At 38.9% G+C, this 15,493-nt stretch overlaps 1 protein-coding gene across 1 annotated transcript; it reads right to left on the bottom strand.

Moving 5' to 3' along the window:
* Positions 1–1,536: 1,536 nt before the first annotated feature.
* LOC104106595 (auxin-responsive protein SAUR36) lies at positions 1,537–2,213 on the bottom strand. Its single transcript, XM_070201874.1, is given in 2 exon segments — positions 1,537–1,884; positions 1,887–2,213. Coding segments are annotated over 2 exon segments (357 nt in total). The 5' UTR covers positions 1,933–2,213; the 3' UTR covers positions 1,537–1,573.
* Positions 2,214–15,493: the final 13,280 nt, after the last annotated feature.

The following is a 15,493-nucleotide window of genomic DNA, read 5'->3' as shown; positions in this document are numbered from 1 at the left end:
GTAATGCAAATCCACACAATTCAATGTCGATTTCCTCCTCTTAATTACTTTAGCCTGAAGAATTCAAATGTCTAGGACCTTGCCTTCAAATTGTCACTTTCAGCGGCCATTGAGAAGTCAATTTAATCCATCACTTTTTATTATATTACTTTTGATACCCCACTTAACTTGGATAATATTTGGTTGATGTTAAAAAATAAATATTTGAATAAAATTAATTAATTTACGAATGTTTGGACATAAACTTCACTTGAAAAAGTATCAAAATTAATGATTTGTGAGTTGAAATATATTTTTATTTGAAATATTTTTTCATATAATTGTGGTGTCTGGATTAACTTGTATTTTGATCAATCAGTGTTTTTGTCTCCAATGAGATTTGAACCTTAGATCGCATGGTTCTAAACCAACTTCATTGACAACTAGACACACCCTTAGGTACTATTTCACTTTATAAACTTTTCAAATCATATTTAAATTTCAAATATTGGAGCATAATATTTACATATATTGATCGCCAGACCACTCCTTTCAAGTACTTAATTAAACTATTAAATGAGAGATACATAGTATTTTAAAGCATAAAAGTATTTGGATTATTAGTATATCATGCCATATATCAATACAATATTTTCACATACTTGGCGCAACATAAATACATTAATCTCAAAAGTAAAGAGGGTGTGTTGCTTAAATAATACAAAAAAATAAAAATGTCAAAATTCAAATAGTTTAAACGTTCAAGTAATGCAATTCCACACAATTCAATATATATAACCTTCTCGATTTCCTCCTCTTAATTACTTTAGCCTTGAAGAATTATTCTTCCTGGAAAAATGTCTAGGACTTTGCCCTCAAATTATCAATTTCAGCGGCCATTGAGAAGTAACTATGGCCATTGAAAGTTCACTCATATCACCCATGGTTCACTAAAATTGTAAAATGAAATCTTCAAGTTTGAAAAATCGTTTATTAATAGAAGATTTAACTTAAATAGCCGTCTACACAACCGTTTAAACTAAGTTGCGTATGTATAATTTATATATAATATGTATATAATCTATATGTATACCGACTAGGAAAAGTAAAGGCGCAGGTCCATGATTTAAATTCTATGGGTTCAACTTTTAAGGGTTTAGGTATTGAACCCATTACATTTTTGAAGTTATGGGTTCATATCTACTATTTTTGCAGTTTTAATGAGTTTTTAGATATAAATTTTTACTCCGCGTCGAAAATTATGGGTTCAATTAAACCCGTTGTTAACGCACTACATCCGCCCTGAGAAAAAGTAAACAGTAAATCCGGCCGGCTAATTGTGTAAAGATTCCATTAATATTCATAAATGGCTTCTAGAGTAATATACTCCTATTGAGTCTTCAACTACTATTACATTAGTAAGTATGTTAATCAAATGCTGGAGAATATAAGGGGAACAGAAGAAACTTATGCTGATTACAATTAGTAAAGTATATTAAAGTATCAAAACATTAAACTTGTCATTAATGTACAAGAATATTAATTGCATTAATCTTCTTCATTTTCTACTCTATTTTCTAACCTAATTAGGATGTCACGATACAATTTCAACTAGACCACCGCACTGAAAAGGTGAGAAATTAGAAGAAACATGTGTTCCTCTACATGTAGAAATAGAGGAAATTGCTTCTTCTATTTCAGCATCAGGTTTTGTTCTCAACAAACAGAGAATATATTCCATTAATTCATTCTCACAAGGAACTTTCAAAGGACCATTCACACTTGAACCATATTCCTCTTCAGCCATCTCAAGTAGAACTTTGAAAATTGGATGATTTAAATAATACAATGGCACATCAAATCTCTTGCCTTCCTTTGTATACACAACAAATTGACCTTTCTTTTTCTCCACTTGGCTATGATGTTACTTAACCTCTTTGAAGGACTCTTCATGAGAATGCCTTAGCTCAATTCCTCAAAATCCTTAACAAAGTTTGAATAAAAGTTGAAACAATTCGAATTCGCGAGTTTTTTTATGGAAGTAAAAGAGAAGAAAATTATGACTTTATCGATCACTTTTCTCGAGGAATTGTTGGTCGAGATCGTGGAACTATCGATGGAGAAGTAAGTATAAGTTGGTCCTAATTATAAGTGGAAGAAGCAAAAATTATAGTAAGAGAATAAGGTGGATGAGTTGTTTGTGGTTGGAGGTAGAAAAAGGGATGGATTGATTGTGAAAGTGATCTATCTATCTACATAGGTTTGCGTTATCCCAAGGGTGAAAGCCAAATTGATCAAGGTATAAATGCAACTGCAAGAGAGCAATGGTCTAGATTTGTCTTGAAGTGGAGGTTATTTTTGGCTACAACTAGATACATCTAAATACATGAGGCACGTGAATCTATGGTCTCTCCGATAAATTAGGTATTTTATGAACATATTTTTTAGAATTAGTCTAATATTATTAGCTGACACCCATATTCCAAAGAAGTTAAATGGTGCAATTGGTTGAATGCGAAGCTATTTACTAGGGATCAATTTCCACATAATACCCTCTTGTAATGGGTTGTCTATTAAAATCACCTTCGTGAAATATAACGTGACTAGATTGCTCATGCGTTGCATGTGGATATAGAAATTTCTTACGTACTGATTTTTATTTTTATCTCATGAGTCACGAACAATTTCATATGTATATAACGAAATGGAATTGTTGAATAACTTTAGTTACTTTTGTTAAAATAAGTTTTCCATTTTTCGTTCTAATTTTTTTTCCCCCCCATTTGCTCACCAATATGTCCTCTAAGGAAAGAGATGTAATTTAAAACTTAAAACTTCCTACAAGCAAAGTTGACTAGCTCACTACATGAAAGATTGGAATCACTACTTTTATATATATATATATATATATATATATATATATATATATATATATATATATATATATATATATAATAATCAAACCCAAACGCCAAATAAAGATAGAACCATTGAAAATGGTACATCGACCGTTAAAATATATATCTTCGCAAATATATATATCATTATTAACTATGCATGCAAAGTAGAAGTAGCATATATTTTTTCAATGCATGCATTTTTTAGAAGAAAAAAAAGTTAAGAAAGTATATCCAAATGGATTTGTTGTTAAATTGCTTCCTCCGTAGAAATCTAGTTAGACATATTAGACTGAAAACAAATTTGACTATGGGGGCAAATCTTGAATAAGAATATGTTTTCTTGCCCATTATCCAGTCAAGTCAAAATAGTTGAACAAATATAATACTTCTACAATATTCAAAGGTAGAATTACCAAAGAATTTAAGTTCCCATCGGTCTTTTTAACAGCCAATTAATAAACAACCTCGTCCAGGACTCCAGGTAAGTCATTTCCAATAAACAAGGAAATTAACATAGTATAATTAGTTCACGTACTCTAAAGTAAAAATTAACAAGTGACTTCGTTGCAAAGACAAAAGGCATTAGTGTTTTATTTCCATATGTCTATGTTTTACTTAACCAAGTGATTTGCCATTCGTCATGCTTTGCCAAACTTTTATTTATATATGTTGAGAGATTGTTGGTAGTTCTCCCTTTTAACTCCAACGAGGTGTGTGTATAGATAGATGTACAATAATATGATTGATACTACTAAAAACAAATATTTTGTACGAATAAAATCGGGTGCAAAATTTTTCCTGGTTCCCCGAAGAGAGAACGAAGGGGAAATACGGATCGACGTGATTATAATCGAGGCCAGAAACCCCTCATATCGAGATCTAGGAGGAGTGAACGATGTATTTAAGACCGGACACGGTAAAACGACGCACCCCGCACCGAGTATAACTTCTGGACCTCGGGAGACGCGGTGAAAGGTTATGCATGATGGATAGGGGTCGTAATATTCTCCCTCAACCGGATATTAGGGTGCGAATCCCGTTCAGTATCAATTATGGATCAACAATTACCGAAAAAAGAATATTTTTACCTTTTTTAGACTTGTACTAGGACTGAAATTCTTCTACTATATAAAGAGGAAGTTTTTCTTTAGTCTCACACATTGTAACACACAATTCAAATCAATAAAAGTTTACTTTTGACTCCTAGCTACTGTTCAAGGCATTACTTGTTTGTTCTTTTCTTTACTCACGATCGAGCTCGTACCGAGGGTCCAATCGAGGACGAGCTCCACTGTTCAATCTAAGATCAGGCTTGGTCATCACATTGCAATTGGTTTGATTGTTTATTTTATCTTTAATTCATTTATCTGTTATTCTTAATTATTCGTATTAAATTAAACCACATATCCTTTAACCACGTACAAATTTAATTATTACTCATTTTTGGGGTAAACAGTTTGGCGCCCACCGTAGCTTTCAGCCGTAGCAAATCCGGGGACTTGGACCCTATTTACTGACGATTTCTCAAATGTTAAAGGAGAAGGTTTAGGAATTGTTCTAATTCCACCCTCAGGTGAAATCATAAGACAAACAATAAAATGTTATCCAATCACTAACAATGAGGCAGAGTATGAAGTTGTGATTGCAGGCATGGAACTGGCACGAGAACTTGGTATCAAATAAATTATGATCAAAAGTGACTCGTAGCTGGTGGTTAATCAAATGCAGGAGACTTACGTGGCAAGAGAGACGCGAATGCAGCAATACCTCGAAAAGGTACAAGAATTTCTTAGACAATTTCAGACATAAAAAGCCGTACAAATACCCATTGGAGAAAAATGTAGAAGCAGACACGTTGGCAAACCTCGCGTCTGTCGCAGATGCAACAAATGCAGAAAATGCCATTGTGATACATTTATTTCATTCAGCACTTGATCAAACCAAGAGTGAGGTAAATTTCAATAATTTAACTTGGGATTGAAGAAACAAATTTGTGAACTTTTTGTTGTATGGTATCTTTCCTGAAGATAAGAAGAAATCACAATTGCTACGGCTGAAAGCTGCCTGGTACTACTTAATTCGTGAAAATTTATATCGTAAAATGTTTGGTAGGCCTTTGGCACGGTGCCTCGGACCATCACAAACAGAGTATGTAATGAGAGAAGTACATGAGGGGCATTGCGGCAATCACGCATGGGGAAGATCGTTGGTGAAAATATTAATAAGTGCAGGATATTATTGGCCAAAAATGGAAGAAGAAGCAGAAAACTTTGCAGCCAGGTGAGATAAATATCGACGGTATGCTAATATCATGCACCGACCGGCGGAGTTGTTGTATTCAGTTATTTCATCATGGCCTTTCATGAAATGGGACATGGACATCGTAGGGTTGTTGTCTCAAGCTAAAGGAAAGGTACAGTTTCTGTTGGTTTTTACAGATTATTTCTCAAAATGGGTAGAAGCATGTGCTTTTAAACGGGTGCGAGAAAAAGAAGTTATGGATTTCATTTGGCAAAATATTATATGCCGATTTGGAGTTCCAAAGGAGATTGTATGTGACAATAGGCTACAATTCATAGGCGTGAAAGTCACAGAATTCTTTCAAAGTTGGCAGATTAAATGAATTACTTCCAAACCTTATCACTATGCAGCCAATGGACAAGCTGAATCGACAAATAAGGTTATCATCAATAACTTAAAGAAGAGATTGGAAGAATCAAAAGGCAAATGGCCAGAGGTATTACCAAGGGTGATATGGGCTTACCGAACAACAGCAAAAACTAGTATGGGTGACACTCCATTTTCACTTGTATACGGAGCAAAAGCTTTGATTTCGGTGGAGATAGGTGAACCAAGTACGAGGTACACGCATGCCACTGAAGCGGCAAATGAGTAAGAGTTGCGGGTGAATTTGGATTTGTTAGAAGAAAGAAGAGAAGCAGCATTAATTCGAATGGCTGCTCAAGAGTAGATGATTGAACGATATTATAATAGAAAAGCCAATTTGAGGTATTTAAATATTGGGGACTTCATCATCAAAAGGTGTTCCGGTCAACAAAAGCAGCAAATGCAAGAAAATTGAGTCCAAATTGGGAAGGCCCATATAGGGTTAGAGGCATCGCTGGAAAAGGAGCATACAAGTTGAAAATCATGGATGGCAAGGTATTACCGTTGAACTGGAATGCAACCCATTTGAAGAAGTACTACTTCTAAATCAGGATAATACTCACGGTCAGGTATCACACAAGTTCGATTTTATTTTGTTCTTTTGAATTTTACTAACTATTTTAGATAATGGGCAAAAAGATGATCCGCACCAAATGATGATATTGGACCCAAAAGACACACGAAATACTGAATTATTCTCGATCTAGGTTACAACTTTTCTGATAGAAAAAGGGTTATGCAGTCATCATCTAAAAAATTATCTCAGAGTCCCGTTTGTATTTTCCTTTTCAGGCAAAGGACCAAAATAAATGAGTTGATTCATTGTTCGAGATTTCATACTTCAATGCTCCAATACTGGGGGACTATGCATATAGAAGGTTACACAAGGAAGAAAAATGTATACCAAGTGCATAATTCAGCCTAAATCAAAACATTGAAGAAACCCTTGAAAAGTTTTCAAAGGAGTTCAAACTCACAAAAAAGATGCAAGATATTCCCAGGATCTTCTAGGTTAAGGCCATAAATTTAGTCGCGAAAAAATAAACCCGAATTTATAAACCCGCTACAATGAAAGCACATATGAAAGTGTTGTATGAACAATTATGAAAATGATGTACATAATTTATTCATTTGAGAGTTCAAAAAATAAAACTTCCTCAAATTATTTCTCTTTTTATATCTACTTCACGTTTCATATATTTGCACCAATATGAAGATGAGACGTCATCTCCATCAGTGTCATTACTATTAAAGGGACCTCTTTTATAAAAACCTGTGTATATCGAAGTCACGGTCTATTAAAGTATTTTAAGTGCAAAAGTAAACTCAAATATTAAAAGGGCAGAAAGAATAATATGCAACACAGGCAATAAAGATATTTATAAACCCAACGAATATGGGTGCTATTTATTTCATAACCCTCCCCCCCTCTCCACACAAAAAAAGGGACAGAAAAACCTTCCAAAAGTTGTCCAAAAAATACAAGGGAGTTCCAAACAAACACTTTCAACAGAAAAAGTTTAGAAATGGAAAAAACTAAGGAGCATCATCAACGGGAGAAGAGGGATCGACTTGGGGAGAAGAGGGTTGAATACCAGCTTCACTAGAAGCAAGCCCATTTTCATCACCCTTAGAACCTTCGTCTTCAGGTGTGGAAAAGCTTTGACGTTGTTGAGTCTGTTCAATTGTTTCTCTGGCCTTAGCAATCTCAGCGTTAAGGTAAAAACCTTCCTGGCTGGCTTCAGTTAAAGTCTCGAGGCATGTGTTCAAAAAATCCCAACTAACATCCAGTGATGACTTATCCATAATCCTTCTCCCACTGCTCAATTTCAGCTTTCAATTCTTCTTTTTCTGCCTCTGAAGCTTCATAAGTTGTCTTCAAAGGAGCAAGAAAAATTTCCAGGAACTAAATTTTACCTGTAGAGGCGCGGAGATCTTTTTAAGCTTGGGTAAGCGTCTGAACCAGTTCACCCCGTAAACCTCTTTTTGATTAAGGAGCTCTTTCAAACTCCTTATCTCTTCAGTAGCCTTAGAAAGTTGTTCAGCAAAAGCGGATTCCAATCTATCCTTATCTTTCTCAACTTTACTAGAAGAAACTTTTAGAACCGCTAACTCAGCGGATACCATTCTCAGTTGTTGTTCCTAAGCTCTTTTTTCCTCTACAAGAACGTCCTTCTCCAACTGAAGACCTTCAAATTGTTCTCTCTAGTTATCAGCCTCGGTGCGCAACTCAATTAGTTGCTGGTCAGTCCAAGAGATCCTTTTCATAAGCTCAGTGCCTATTAAATTAATCTACGAAGTAAGGCAACAAAAAAAGAGTTACAAATGAGGAAAAAGAAGGAAGGAGATATAAGTAAAGTTATACCTTAAGAGAAGAATGAACAATGTCATTCATTAAAGTCAAGGACCTCTGACCCGAACAATGTCATTCATTAAAGTCAAGGACCTCTGACCCTCCAACTTCTTCTTTTCCACGGGTCCTAACAGCGGTTTCAATCATACTTCAACTTATCTAGATTTTCTCAATAAATTACCACCCTCTGGGACTTCAATAATAACTTTTTTATCTCGCATGCTGCTAGAAGGCTCAGCTTCTACATGAGGAGCAGTAGCGGGAGCAACCATTGGGGTAACACCAGGTAAAGACACGGAGGGGGGATGGGGAGGGTTTAACAGTAGGTAAAACTAAAAGGGAAGCGAGAGGTAGTTCTTCATAAATAGGCTTGAGGCCTTCCTCACTCTCAAAACCATAAGCGAATAACCTTTCAATAGGACTTGGGAGGGGGGGGGGAGGGATTGGCTGAGTTACCAGCACCTTTATCAAAAATTTCTAAAGGAGCATTTTCTGGCTCATCAATGAATCTGAAGGGAATCGAACTTGATGGGGGATCAAGAGAGACATGGGTTTCATTATCTGAAACCACGCATCTTTTGATACGCAGTTTCTCACCAAGGAACTTTCTTCGGCATCCACTTCATCATCAGACCCACGGGCTTCAACAATTTTTCTCTTGGAGGAAGAAGCACTCAAAATCTGTTCTTGAGCAAGACTTACAGAAAGCCTAGTTAAAGTAACAGACACAGGACTGATGCCACGAATAGCAAGCCCTAATAAAAAAAAAAGGGTGATGAAAAAGTGATATATGAACGAGTAAAGAGGGAAAGAAACTGCGAGAATAAAGAGTACCGTGAGTTTTCACTTTCCAACCAAATTTATGTAAAAGAAATTTCCAAGATCTTTTATCCATGGGAGCAGCAGTCAATATTTTTTCTACCCAAGCACGAAAGTTAGGAATTTCTTCGAAGACTTCCATGGTTGCTGAAAAATGAATATGTGATCATATAAAGGAGCTCAAGGCATCAAATAAAGAATGAAGAGAAAACTTACGTTCAAACTTCTATTATGGAAAAGGCATGTTTTCTTCACCCACTAATCCACTAGTGGGGGCAGCAACAAAACGGGCGTACCAGCCATGGTAGCGGTCATCCTCCGGGCTAACTAAAACCCTTTTACTTCTAGCCACGAAAGAAAAGACACCTTCACGAAATAGCTTAGGAGAGTAAAGATGAAGTAAGCGATGGAAAGTAAAAGGAGCTGAGACTAAATCCGACAAATAGCGAAGGTATGTTACTTCCCTTCACACAATCAAACCAATTTGGCCAAGGCAAATATTAAAATAACAACAGAACTTGATGATCACTGAGTCAATAGAAGGTTTAAACCCTAACGTAAAAGGGTAGGTATAAATGAAAGAGAAGCCAGCATGGTAAGAAGTGATTCTCTAGTTGGCACCAGGAATTAAAACTGGGAAATATGGTTTCCAATGACCTTCTCATCGAACTAAAGAAAGAAGACCAGGAGTTATCAAACTTGGGTAGTGTTCAGCAGGGTTAAGGGAATCTATAGAAGAAGCTTGATTTTTCATGGCTTCACGATCTGATACGAAAGAAAACTCTTGAGGAACAATCTCAGAAATCGTAGGATCACACACATGTTCATTCTGATCCCTATTTTTAGAAGAAAATCGAGGGGTTAAAGAAGTTCTAGGTCTAGCAGAAGATGGTTTGGCGGAACTACTTTTAGAAATAGAACTGTGAGTAGATAATGAACCAAGACTGCATAGTCTACCGCCTCTCCTACTCCTAGTAGGGACAGTAGAAGGAGCAAGCTCATCGACGATCACAACTTTGCGAGGGTCTCGTGTTAAAAAAGTCATGTTTAACGAAGAAAATATAGAGGAAAGGTATAGGGTTGTGAAAGAAGGTTAATAAATAGAGAAAAAGGAAGAAGGTTTCAGGAAATCAAAGGGGATGGAGTATTTATAAGGAGATGTGACCATCATCAAAGTTGGTCATTATGAAGTGTCATAATAGAACCGTCACTTTATGACTGATGCAGCCGCAGAAAAACCCTAAAAGTGCTGAGAAACTACAGAACCAATCAAGTGAAGCCAAGTGGTATGGGCATTAAATGAATGTGATATACGTCGCATCGATTATGAAGAAGGCATAATGATACTCGAAAAATGGCACCAAAGAATTGCCGCCATAAATACTTACTATTTCCCGAATATTCAGTTGAGAATATTCAGAAAGTTGGGGGACTATTTGTATTAATGAAAAAAAGGCATGACATGTGGACTATCAACGACATGACAGGGCATGATACATGGACTATCGATATAGTGACAAACGGCGTTCTTAATTATTTGAGTTAAAGAATGCGGAAAAGGCACGGGAGAAACACCCACGGGGTTACACTGAGAAAAAAGCCGAACCTGACAGCTGTAAAAGGGGAAACATGAACGAAATAAATAAAGGCTATAAAGATGGGAAGATACACGAACCTGTCATAAATAAGAAAGGGAAATCAGTACGGTTACAAAAAATCTTTAGCCGTAAATATTTTCGTTACAGTTGTATATCGTAACGGGTAATCAAGGCAACTAATACCATTAGTGAGCCCAAATTAAGTAAGGGAACCGTTATAATTGTATGCTCTTATATAAGAACTAAAATCTCATTTGTAATGGCATCAAATAATTATTGAAATTTATGCAATCATTCTTTACTTTATTCTCAAAGTTCTAAACATTAATTTTAGGAGTGACTACCAATCCATTTCATATTTTCTTTGTCAATTATTTCCATTACGTGATTTATTCTTCAAGTTATTGGGAAAGTAAAGTAAATCTTGATTATCAATAATCCAATTTCTTCTAGATATTGACTTTGATAGAGAAATCTATTTTTGAGTTAAACAAGTGAGAACGATCAAGCGGAATCGACGAACAAAACTATACTCCAAAATCTGAAAAAGAGATTGACCGGTTCGAAGGGAAAGTAGAGGGAAATTTTGCCCGAAGTCCTATGGGCATACCGTACAACTTCGAAGTTGAGTACCGGGGCGACCCTGTTCTCTCTAGTCTACATAGCGAAAGCCTTAATACTAGTCGAGGTAGGGGAACCGAGCCTTAGGTTCTAGTATGCTATCAAAGAGTCAAACGACGAGGCCATGACTATGAGCCTAGAATTATTGGACGAAAGGCGAAAAGCCGCCCTGGTCCGGTTGGCCACCAGAAGCAACGAGTAGGGAGGTACTACAACTGAAGAGCCAACCTCCGACATTTTCAAGTCGGGGACTTGGTATTGAGAAAGGTAACACTACATACCAGGAACCCAAACAAAGGAAAACTGGGCTCGAATCGGGACCATATAGAGTCACCGTAATAACCGGCAAAGGCTCGTATAACCTCGAATCGGGAAGCAGTGTACATCTACTAAATAACTGGAACGTGGCACACTTAAATTGGTATTATTGCTAAGGTACGAACTTAATTCCTTTTTTAATTTTGTTACATTACGGACTAACGTTTGCAGGTACTCGACCAAGGGTGAATGTGACTATTAGGTCTGATTTTATACTTTTTTTTCTGGAACTGATTTTGTCCAGGAGTGGGTTTTTCGGTAAGGTTTTTAACGAGGCAACTGAAAACGTGCTACCTTAGTTTTGAAGAACGGCCTTGAACCGGAATCGTTGATCACTTGCACCGAGCCAACAGTATCGGAGCCCTCACAAGTTCGGCCCCAAATACCGGGGGCCATTATCCCTAGGTTAAGATACTTAGAAAGGAAAATATTTATATGTCAAAAGCCAAGGCTTGGTGATTAGGATTCATTGTAAGGGTCAAACGGTCATACGAACCGTGCCCATGTAACCCACTCTAGCCACTGTACAAGGCTTATGCGCCTCCGATTATGTACCCTACATATAAAACAATGAAAGAAATCTTTGCTTCCCTCATACTTTATTACTACGCATTTTGATTCTTCGATGTTTCACAACGGATCCTAGATCCTAAAGCCCACGGGCTACCCCAACTCGAGGACTAGCGTCCGATAAAAAATAAATCATATGGCCCGACCTACCTAATCTCGAAGGCACCGAGCCTAATAGGCAGTGCTCGAATATGAAAGGCTACGTCCACCCTAAAATGGCCCGAAGACGTCCAAAGTCTGTACTCAGAAAGTAAGGCCCTAACAATCAAAACCTATTAAAAGGTTACCCCGGCAAAACATCGTTGTGAATGACTTAAACACTTAAGCATCTTAAAGGCTTTCGATTTTATCGAAATCTCGAAGCCACGAGTAATCTGGAATTACTATCGAAATTAGGCCTCATTCAGGATGCCGGAGAATGGATGCTCTAAATTACGTTTGATTCTATGCTAAGGCATTAAGAACGATACACAAATAAAAAATTACAAATATATGATGAAAAGTAAAGGCATAGTATTGCCAATGGGAAAATTTTATATATTTCAAAAAATATTTACAAAGGCATGATAAAACGACCTTAAAATAAATATAAAAGAAAATATACAGGGAAAACCAAAAAAGAACTAAGGCATCTATGCCTGGTCTTCACCAGGACTCGACTCAGCACCGGAATCGTCGGAATCTTTGGAGCCTTCGAGACCTTCGGGCTCATAAAGTTCTTTTGCCTCGGCCTCGAGCCTCTTGGCTTCTTCGATCTCGACCGACATGTCAAATTGTCGGGCGTGAATCTCTTCGAGGGTCTCCCTCCGGGATAGTCGCTTTACATATTCAGTCTTTGTCTTTAAGCGGACCTCGGCTATCTCCACATCAGCCTTATACTAGGCCAGCATTTCCTCGATGTCATAGGAATCAATCGAAGTTGCCTCCAATTTGGACTTCAGCGCAGTGTATTCCTGGCCGAGGGCATCCCGTTCCGTGATGGTTGAGTTCAGTTGTGCCCAACATCCATCATTTAGCCGTGACCACTTACTGGCCTTGTCTTTTGCCACCCAAAGCTAGTCTTTGACCGATGTCAGCTCCTCTTTTGTTGCCTCTTTTTTCGAAGCCAACAGGTCTATCCTTCCCCTCAATGCCTCGGCCATGGACTTGACCTCATCCATCTCGGCCCGATGCTGGCCAATCAAATCTACCTTCTCTTGGACCTGTGAAGTTACGTCATTAGTCATCACAAGTAGCTTCTCATTTTTAGCCTCAAAGAACCTTACCTTCTCGACCAGATCGGCATGCTCTCGTTTCACGTACGAGGCCTCCTTCTGCGCCTTTTCTAGCATTTCGGAGAGTTGGGAGATCCTTAAGAGCCTCATCTTATTGTTCACTGAGATCCATGTACATGTCCTTCTTCCGGACATGCTCTTTGAGCTCGAACTCGAGCTGGTTGATTTCCAAACGGGACCTAAGGAAGTTTTCATGATGGAGCATTGAAGCTTGAAAAACAATGAGGTCATTAGAACATGCTAAATCTAAGCAAAATTCAAAAAGAATACAAAGAGTAGACGTCTTACCCGGTTCAGTGCATGTTGAGCCTCATTGAAGAAACTCGATGTGCCGACTTCATTCATCTTCGCATGGTCCTCCTCGGTCACCAGGCAACGAAGGTAGCTGGACACACCCACCAGAGCGAACAGCGCTCGGGCATCCGCTGGGATAGTAAGAACGACCATTCTCTTACGGTCGGGATCCACACTCGGGGGAGGGAACTGCCTCACTAGCTTCGGGCTCGAGCTCAGCTCGCCCGCTACCAATGGCACGTTCTTTTTAGGGACCTCCATATGACCAAGCCCGGAGTAGTCCTCCAACGCGCTCATGTCCATGCCATTGAAGATTATGTTGAGGGCATCATCTGGGTCCGGTGCCGTCTCGTTTGATTTCTCTTTATCGGCTTGAGCCTCTTCGAACATGGACTCTATGTGGGATGACGTTTTCGCGATGTCGATGACACCGGTTACCTCCTTCCGTGCAGGAGCGGCTTCTCGGGAGGTCGTGGCCTCTGACTCCTCTTCTGGTTCCCGAGATAGTGAGGATTGACCTCTTGGCCACCTTTGCTTATTGCCAGCTGCTCCCCCTCGTCGATGGTCGACCCGTGGGCAATGAACTCAAGGTCGTCATTCTCAGGGCAAATCCTGAGCCGGAAGAGGGAATCAGGGTCCGGTACCCTGGCTTTGGTGTTCTTATTACTGTTTTTCCGACCCGGACAACTACCCTCTTATTCTTCTTCACCTAGGCATCCGAGGAGCCATAGGATTTCCTCTTTTTCTTCCTTTTCTCCTCCTTTGTGGCAGCTTCGGGTTGTCCCAAAGCGGAGGGTTCAACGAGCGAGGACGTGACCTCGTCCTCATCCAACGACCTAAGCTCGGTGGTATTGGGCAAACATGTGAGAAGGGAATAGACTTAGAAAAATACAAGTCAAGTATGTGAGTATAATTATTTGGGAGGAAGTCTCACCATGGGAACGGGCCTCTCACTTGCCCTTCGAGAGCTTGCGCCATTCGCGCTTGAAGTAAGATATTTGTTTGCAGATCTTCTCGATCCACTCCTTGAAGTAGGGGATTGCATTAGGAACTTGGGCGACCTCTGCACAACAGTAAACACGAACAATTAGAGAAAGAACAAAAGAAAGTGCCAAGTACTCAAGAAGGAAAAGACTTACGGGATGAGTTCCACTTTTCAGGGAACGATAGAAATTCGGGGGGAATGAGGTCTTCGGTTTTCACTCGAACATACCTTTCCTGCCAACCTCGAGCTCAATCTTTATCGATGATCGAGAATGGATCTTTACTTGCTCGGCGAACGAGCTTAATCAACCCCCCTCGGAAGATTCGGGGACTGTAGAGACAAAGTAGATGGTCGAGGGCGAACCGAGGTGCTTCAGTGTTGTTTACGAAGTGGCGGAGGAGGATTACGATCCTCTAAAAGGACGGGTGTATCTGTCCAAGGCAGACCTCGTACCTTTTGCAGAAGCCGAGGATTATAGGGTCCATCGTGGCGAGTAAACAGTTAGGTACCCCTCCACGTAAGTGGTGATGTCTTTGTTGGGCTCGAGAACGACCACATCCTTGCCCTCTCAGTTGTAGTCCACCCGAACTGTGGAAAGTGTATCCTCGGTAACGGAGCATATGTACCTCCATACTCCCTCGCCTCGGTCCTACTGACTGGAGGCCATCTCGACTCTGAAGTCGTTTTTGATAAAGCAACCCCCGGGAATGAAACTCTTCAAGGGAAACTCTTGGATTACCTCGGGAATGGCCACCTCGGCATCCGTGGTCGGGTTGGAAGTTGAAGGGGCGGTTTTCTGAGGCACGGATTTGGAAGTTTTTGCCATCGGAATATGGAAATAATGAAGGTTTGGAGAAAAATATGAAGGTTTGAAGACGAGAATGAAGACTTGAAGATGGGGATGAAGGCATAAAGGTTAGGGTTGAAGATTCAAAAAAGATTTGAAGATGAAGATATGAAGATCTAAGAAGCAATATATGAAGATTTGAAGAGGATATAGTTAAGTGGAGAATTCGAGGGTAAATCAAAGAACTCTGGAATCAGAAAGTGAAAAAATGAAAAAGGGATCGGAGTTTTTATAGAGGAAAGTTAATCAATGTGTGACCTTTCGTATT

This window comes from Nicotiana tomentosiformis, chromosome 4, assembly GCF_000390325.3.
Source record: "Nicotiana tomentosiformis chromosome 4, ASM39032v3, whole genome shotgun sequence".
In the NCBI taxonomy this organism is placed as follows: Eukaryota; Viridiplantae; Streptophyta; class Magnoliopsida; order Solanales; family Solanaceae; genus Nicotiana; species Nicotiana tomentosiformis.
The sequence above is the reverse complement of the archived record's forward strand: the minus strand, read 5'-3'. Positions and strand labels throughout refer to the sequence as shown.